The 8376-nt window shown below is 43.5% G+C and overlaps 1 protein-coding gene across 1 annotated transcript in view; it reads right to left on the bottom strand.

The window, feature by feature from the left end:
- The window catches only part of tet1 (tet methylcytosine dioxygenase 1), a 31064-nt gene that overhangs the window by 7024 nt on the left and 15664 nt on the right, over nt 1-8376 (bottom strand). The window contains exon 3 of the mRNA XM_032540700.1: nt 206-2498. Coding sequence (XP_032396591.1) covers nt 206-2498 — 2293 coding nt within the window. The remainder of the gene's footprint in view (nt 1-205; nt 2499-8376) is intronic.

Consider the following 8376-nt stretch of genomic DNA (forward strand, 5'->3'; position numbering starts at 1 on the left):
TGTGTGTGTGTGTGTGTGCGTGTGCGTGTACGTGTCTTGGCATCAGAGAAAGAGAAACCAAAAACATCAGTTTGAGGACTGACGTTTTACTCCATAAGCAAACTTTTAGGGTAGATTTAATCACAAAGTGGAATATATCAAATGTGACACCAATGCAGATGCAACACACTTGTCTTCCTCTGAAAGGTGTTAGGCAGCAACTCACCCACACATTGACAGGATGGAAGATCAGCAATTTTTTTGGATGGTGTATTGAGCAAGTTCTTGGTAGGGGTATCCAGAAAACTCATAGGGGACTCCAGAAAGCTGTTGATGCTGTTCTTGGATGGAGTTGACTCTGCAGAGTGGGCCAGATCCCCATCAGTAGCCGTGGACAGGACAGTGACAGGTCCTGCCCTTTCCAGCTTGTAGTAGCCCTGCTGGCTCGGAGGTGGGGACTGCCGAGCCCCTGAGAAGCCATTAGCCAGACCATGGTGACCAGTGTTGTGGCTGAGGAAAGTGGTGTTGGGTGGGCTGGTGTTAGGATCAGCACCATGCTGCAGCCCACCACAGGGCTGCGCTACCTGAGATAACAAATGCTTTTCACACTCCTGCCCCAGTCCTGCATCATGACCATTGCATGGATTGTGTTGCTGGAGTGAACCATTTGAAAGTGACCATAGATGGTTTTCTTGAACACAAGTATGGTTGATCCTTGTGAGAGTGTTGTAGTTCTGAGTCTGCGGCCTTAACAGGGCTGTATTGTGTGCGTTACTGTGTGTGTGTTCATCTTTTGTGATGAGTTGCCTTCTATCCTCCTGAGCCTCAGCCAAGTATCTCTTCAAGTCAATTTGAGACTGAGGCAGAAACAGGTTCCTCTTGTGGGGAAGGCCTGATTTCCCCTGCGGTGGATTCTTCTGGCCTCTGCTCCTGTGGGCCGTCTCTCCATTTGGCATACGTTTTGAGAGGGGGGTCCTGCAGTTGGTTCCCTCATTAGTTCCATCACTTTTCTTCTTCCTGGGCTTGATAGGCGTAGCTTTTGTTTTTTTCACAATGGGCTTTTTCGGACTAGAGGGTAGGTGGGAGTTGTAGTTGTATTTGATGGCCGACACAGGTGTTCCTTTTGGAGGAATGTTCACTGACTGCTGGTTGTGTCGAGACTGGATGATGAAGGCCAGGTCTGCCAGCTGAGCTGCCACCTCCTCCTCCTCTCTGTTTCTCCTCGCTTTAGCAACAACCCTGTCTCTTTCTTCCCCAAACAACCGTTCATGATCTTTACTGAAACTCATGTCACTGGGATCTTTATAGCTGCATTCCGACTTGATCACATGAGAACCAAAGCCCGGCTCTGTCCTCCTGCAGGGTGCTTTATCACTGTCTGTGCTGGCTTCTAAGAGATACTGCAGAGACAGCTTTGTGTTCGAGCTCAGCCCCTGAGTGTGCTGGGTAACATTCCCTTGTCTGGCCACAGGAGGGCGTATGACTGACGTGTGGTGCAGTGGTGAGCTAATGACCGAGACTTTGTTGTAGCGGATAGCTGCTGTGGGTTTGGCTTCTTGTAGGTTTGTATTTGTATTGAAGGTTGAAAATGGGGCAGCAGTAGAAATGGGATGTTCGCACTTACTTTCAACTTTAATGGACCCGGGGGTGCTTTGAGGAATAGCTGCCAGTTGGGTCAAGGCCTCAATTGCAATAGCCTGATCAAAACTAAGATTTCTTCTCTCTGCCAAAGACTGTACGCTTGGTTGCAAGACACTTGGAAGAGGTTCACTTTTGATAGGCTGGGGACTAATTTGCAGGCTAACAGGAGTGCTTTTCTGACACAAGTCATTTTTTAAGTCCTCTGGCTCTTTTTTGACAAAGTGCAAATCTGGTGGCTCTGTTTTGATGGAGCAAAGAATGGAAGAACGTGAGCTGAAAAGTTTCTCCTCCAGTCCTTTCCTCTCTGTGACAGAAAGACACACCACGGCCGCCAGCGTGGACAGCGGGTCTTCGCAGACCTCATCTTCATCACTCAGCTGTGTGGTGGCCTGTTCAGTGATCCACATCCAAGGCTCCTCGAGTTTGATCTTCTTTAGTGGAACTGACATGTCGTCTGGCGGAGTCTTGGGTCCATTCTGAGGGCAATCTTTAGGGATTGCAGCTATTATAGTCCTTTGAGGCTCAGATGCAATCGTAGTCCTTTTATTTGCAGACTTCAGATCAGAGTGTGACCCAGTGGTCATATTAGCACCGTTGGGTTTTGTCAGGTTCTCAGCAGAACCATTCTGAAAAGTTACAGAAGAGCATACGTGTTGGTGAAGTGCAAAGCTGGTCAGCTCCAGCCCTGGCTCTCTTTTAACAAGTGCCAGCCGTCCGCCTTGGTCCGAGGCCAGGTTGTGGGTGAGCAAGTGGGTGATGGGGGGAGCTTGTTTATGAGGTATGTGGCCTTCCTCCCCCTCATCCTCCTCTGTTGCCGTGTGGGTGTCATCCATCTGTGTCTTGCCTTTGCCATTTACTGAACCACTTTCAGGAACCACCTAAGACAGAGTGAGAGAAAGAGAGAGAGAAGTGACTCAACAAGTTCTGGCAGCATGCAGTGATTCAGCTTGTTCTAAACAGTCACGGCACACAGCACAACAGATTGCCTCCCACCATGGCATAAGCATCTGCTGCAGCCACTACTGAGGCTGTGGAAAATATTATGACATATGAAAACAAAGAATCTGCTCTCTATAAATATTACCGAAACCGATCACTAACCAAAGCAAATAGAAAGTTAAACTGAGCTAGTTCAAAGTTGAGGCTTCAATCAGGACTAGATTGGCTGCAAGTGTTGAGAGCCACGCACCCACCGGTAGCTGAGAGCCAACAAGTAAACATTTAGAGTCACACATATTTCATGATTCCATCACTACTGCTGGATCACTAAGGGCATGTGTTCAACGTGCAAGCACGTGTTGTGTTTTTGCCAGGTTTGTAGGTGTGTTCCTGGGCATGCATGCATGTGTATGCAAGCCAATGTAATCATTAACCCAGCAGCCCTGCCATGTTAACCCCTGTACATTGTTAAGTGAGTAATTAACCCACTCAGGGTCTTATCCAGACACAGTGCAGCTTGACCCATTGGGTAAGACGGATTCTGACTACCTGCGGGGTTATGGCCATTTCAAAGGTCCACAGTTTTGACATACTGATTCCTCCAAAAGCCTTGTTTCAAACACACTACCACAGATTAAGTGCAGACAATCATAGTAATAACGCCGTAAACAGGAATAACATCCATTGATTTGGGGGGAATTAGAAATTAAGGCAGTTTTATCAAAGCTTTGATGACGATCCTTTTGCCAGAATATTAGAAACTAAAAGCCAAACTATTCTGATAGAAATATTGCTTATATACTGTGTTTCTACAACTGGATCTTTAAAAGCCTTCTTCATCATTTTGAGTAAGCGTATCATCAATTGAAGTCAAGTAAAGCTGCTTCTTATTTTCATCACAAGTTTACTTGTACTAAAAGAACTAAAGCCTCAGTTGACAAAGGGATCTTTAACTCGTTTGCAGGAGCTGGATGATATGTGTGCATTACTATGAGCTGTGTGTGTTGTATGTGCATGTGTGTGTGTGTACGCGTGTGTTTTGTGTGTGTGTGTGTGTGTGTTTGTGTGTGAGGCATCCCATTTTCCCTCTAATGAACTAGCACACTGCAGGGTAGCTGGAAATGTGTTCTTTATCACTGTTTACCTGGCATAAACACCCATTTAACTCCATCACTGCTACGGTTTTAATGCATTTTACAGCATGAAACAGGAGATGTGCACTCCAAGCTGACAGATCAAGCAACAGTTCTTCATACAAACCAGACTCCTATGAACACACAGACCAAGCAAAACACACTTTATCAGTTGCTAGTGCTCTATTCAACTTTGTTCTCTCTATTTTCATCAAACATGGCGGGTGGGGTTGGTCCACTTAAAATATTCTGAGACATCCAAGATAAAATGGTAACAGTTTGTTTGACTTTCAAGCGTGTAAATGTGAATGTATGCATGGTCAGAGTAAAGCCTTGTGACATCCCACATGTTATAGCTGCTGAGCAAGGGCAACTGTCATTTATGAGGAAGAAGGCATTGATAAATAAGAGATGAAGAGTTGGTTAAACTACTTTCTCAAGATCCTTTATTTAGCTTTTGAGAGATTGGTATACAATACTGTATATTTAGTTTTATTACATATAATATTGTTAATCTTTATTTGTATACTGACTGACTGTCAACCTAGACTGTATTTCTGTTAAGCAGATTTGACACCAAAGAAGCTGCTGTGTGAATTGTGTTTGATTGCAAATGTTCAAGCAAAAGAGAGCAAAAACCAAGATTGTGTAGTCAAGGAAAGAGAGTGAAGAGAGCAAATCAAGCAGTATGTGTTCAAGCGGTTAATACAATTGAAGCCAGTGTCATTGGAAAATATGTGTACATCTTTATTTACATCTACTGCAGTGATTTCCAGTCTGGTTTATGAAAATCCATAAAACATGCTATACCTGATTATAGCCCTTGTTCTTTGACTATGCGAGACAGGCACTGGTCAAACTGGTGTTGACCACTGATGGCTGAGATAGCTTAAAATGTTTCTCATATTTAACTCCATTGTTACTGTGCTGGAAATATTTTAACATGGCTCCACTTTGTGTCTGTTCTTGGCCTTTTATCCACAGGAATTCAAGGCACATTGCCAAAAGCTTTATTAAAACAATGTTAAAGAGATGTGGGGAGGATTTGACTTTAGGTAGAGGTTGTTTGACAATGCAAGGGAGAGTTTCAGTGACTATAGAGATATTCATGGATAATAAAAATGCTGAAATCACACATTGTTTGTATGAATGACTCGATTTATCACCAACTTTGCCATTGATTCGATATTCCTGATCCCTCTCTGATCCATTGCCCTTTTACACAGTCCACTACACTCTCCGTGAGTGTCAAGACTGTTCCGTACTACTAGAAACACACTGCTGATGCAACAGATAGCTGGAGTTCAGCAACAGTCATTGCAACAGGGTGAGATACCAGCTCTACAAAGCATGTGAAAATGAGCCACTGCGACGTCCACCTGTAGAAAGAAAAGGAAGTGAGAGAAAGAGGGAAAAAGATGGGGACTAAGGAGAGAGTTGAGAACGGCAGTGTGTCTGTCAATATAAACAGCTTTCAATGACAAAGCAGCTCTGGCCAGCTTCCAGCACTGCACCAGACACACGCGTGTCTCTATGCATGTGAATGCATGTGCATCCATTTGTGCATGCAAGTGTTCATGATCCAAAGCTGACATCAAAGTACAGCCCCTGTTTTTAATTATGTTGCGTTTAGCCTTGTGATAACAAAAAGCCTAATGCAGGATGTAAGTGCAGAGTCATGTGCTCTCATTTAGCCGCTGGGTCTCTGGAGAGAGCCGGGTCTGTGATGTGTTAGGGCTGTGTCTTTGTGTTGTGCTTGTTGTGTCTGCCACAGGGTGTCTAAAGTCACTCATACGTTCCTGTACTGTTTTAACACAGTCGTCTTCTTTTCTGTTCTGTGTCAGAGCTTTGAAAATCAACAAAACATATGTTAGAGTAGCTAAGGGTGATAACTTTACACACAAACACACGTTCAGAGACTGACCTTAGCAACAGAAGTGTAACCATTGCTTGAATCCCAACAACCCTCTCTCTCTCTCTGGGTCTCCAAGGAAATTCAAAGGAGTGTGTATATATTATTCACTCAACAACAGACATACAAACACACTCATATACTGTACATCTAAACAACTCTACTCAAATAAAAAGAGTGTTCCAAAATTCATTAAATAAATAATGAGTAACTTTCAGTTGTTCACTTTGTGGCTGTGCAGAAATCATACACCATTAGGAGCTTCACCTTACAGTTACGCTGTTAGAATGGATACAAAGAAGAATGATACACAGAATAAGCATGCTTACTTCCTGGCTGAGAGTGTAAGTATAGTGTTAGTAGTGGTTTATGTGTGTTTCTCTGTGCACGTGAGAATTTCCTTCATTCATTGAGTGAGTGTTTCCTGTCTGCGCTAAACTCAATGTCACATAATCAACACAGTACATTAAAAAGAAAACAGTGACAAACTGGACTTTATAGGTGGAAATGAACCGAATGAACTTAAATGAATGGGCTCCTGGTACACCTGTGTGAATTAGAGCTTAATGAACTATCAAATTCTATGGATTAAGACGACACCAGTAACAGAAAGACCTTTCCTACAAACCACACATTAATAATGCTGTCACTACTGCAGCCAAACTTTTATAGGCTGTCAAAATACAAGTTACGAACCACGGCTTAACAAGCACTTCACTTCTCTGCTAAGCAGTCAGAAAACAGCGGGTCCAGAAACATGGCTGTCAAAACCACTGCTAGAAAGAAAAGGGGAAGCAAAGGGGCTCTTCATACATTATAACGGCTAAAAAAGCCATGGAACAGGAAAAGAGAAGAAGGCTGTCTGTTACCTTAGAAACTGACCTCTTTATTGCTGACTTTGTTGTTACATCCTTTAAACCCACATGGAAAAGACAAGCCAAACACTCACACACACAGGAGCCCGGTTCTCAGTGATTCAGTAGGAACATAACAACACCAGCTTCCAAATAAAGCGCTCCAATCAGCTAAATCCAGGGTGGCAGAGGGAGCGACAACGGAGGATAACCTCTAGATGAGCTCCACTGCAGCTGACCCATCAGCAGCAAGACAATAGACCCTAGGGTGAACACTCCGGTTGCCTTTACCTTGTCTGTCCTCGGAGGAAGCCCTTCAGGTTTAGGCAGCATATCCCTAAAACATATTGGTGGCCATCTTGCTTTGCCTTCTTTCAGCCTCAAAAGAGAACGCTGGCTACAGTAGCCGTGTACAGGGCAAGCTCCTGGTTGTCATGACTAGGGTGACTGTGAGCCGCTGGAGCAAAGTGCTGCTACAGCAGACACGCACACACTCGCCCCACACACACAGACATTTAGACACACACATACAGGATGCCTTTCGCAGACGCAGACAGAGCCTCATCAGCCAATGGCGTGAGGACCTTAGCGGCTTGTAAATTATCTTCCATGCCTAGACTCTCCTAAACAAAGGATCCCCTATGTGGGCTTTTTACTCCAGCCCTACACACATGGATTGGTGGCAAGCTGTGGAACGGACACTGCACACACGCTGGATCTGGATCACAGAAATACAACTCCATGACCGCTGAGATATTAACCCCTGAAGCAGCTCACTAACACTGCTTTTAGGCTCTTGGTGATTTTCAATGAATTCCTTGCCCAACTCCTTAGTCCATTAATTCATTTGCAGAAATTGTTATCTTAAACTGATTCATATTTTTTATTTCATATCTTTTGTTTAAGGATAAATTGAGGAAAAAGTATTACTTGCTTAAGTCCTATATCAAGAAAAGTTGCTGAACATTTGCTTGTCCCACCCTATCACATGCTTATTTTATCTTCTCTATATCAACTTAAACTGCAAATCTTTGATTGGTTGTTTAATGGACTGTTGGTTGGATTTGGACATTTTATAGACAGGATCATTCATAAGCTAATTGAGAAAATTGCTAACAGATAAATTGTTAATGGCAATAATCCTGCCTGCTAAACGTACATCTATGGCTGAAGGATGATCACGGGTGACTCCTTGAGCCGCAGAGAAAAGCTGGACTATGAAAATGTGTGTGAATGCAGTTGTTGTGAAAATGCTCATGAGCAAAATACTTCTTTTCATAAGCAGAAGCCAGCATCACATGACTGACACTAGCAAATTTGCAGTTATGAGCATTTCTTTGTGTGTATTTGATGATCTTTAAATTGAATATAATAAGTGTATGTGTTGCAGTCTGTTCTAGTAAACCTGTGGCAGCATAATGTTCTGAAAAACGTTTAATTCCCACATAATCGAGAGACTATGTGGAAGACGGTGGTGTGAACAGAAAAGAGGATGTTCACGACATCTATACTGTCTCAACAACCCCTCCCCTCATTCTCTCTCATTCAACCCCCAAAGCCTTTTTCGCTTTATAAACAGTTCCCTGAGGAAAAGCTGTCGTCAGAGAAAAACACAGAGACAGAAATCAAAAGACAAAAAAAGAAAAATGTTATGAGAGAGTAATGTGCTCCCCCCTTTTAAAGGCAACCATGATGCTGAGGTCAAACCAGGACAAGGAAACATGAAGACAGCCTGAGCCAGTTGCTGTCGTTAAGACTCTAGAAACCGACCTCATAGTGTAAGCAGAGAGCATGCAGCTTCCTTCAGACACAACAATGAAAACCATTTCAGCGTAGTGTCCATGTATTAAACATGACCATGGTGGGAGATGAAGTCATTATTAATGACGTGTTGTCTTCCCGTCAAAATTGAAAATCA

The sequence above is a fragment of the Etheostoma spectabile genome, chromosome 17 (assembly GCF_008692095.1).
Source record: "Etheostoma spectabile isolate EspeVRDwgs_2016 chromosome 17, UIUC_Espe_1.0, whole genome shotgun sequence".
Taxonomy (NCBI): Eukaryota; Metazoa; Chordata; class Actinopteri; order Perciformes; family Percidae; genus Etheostoma; species Etheostoma spectabile.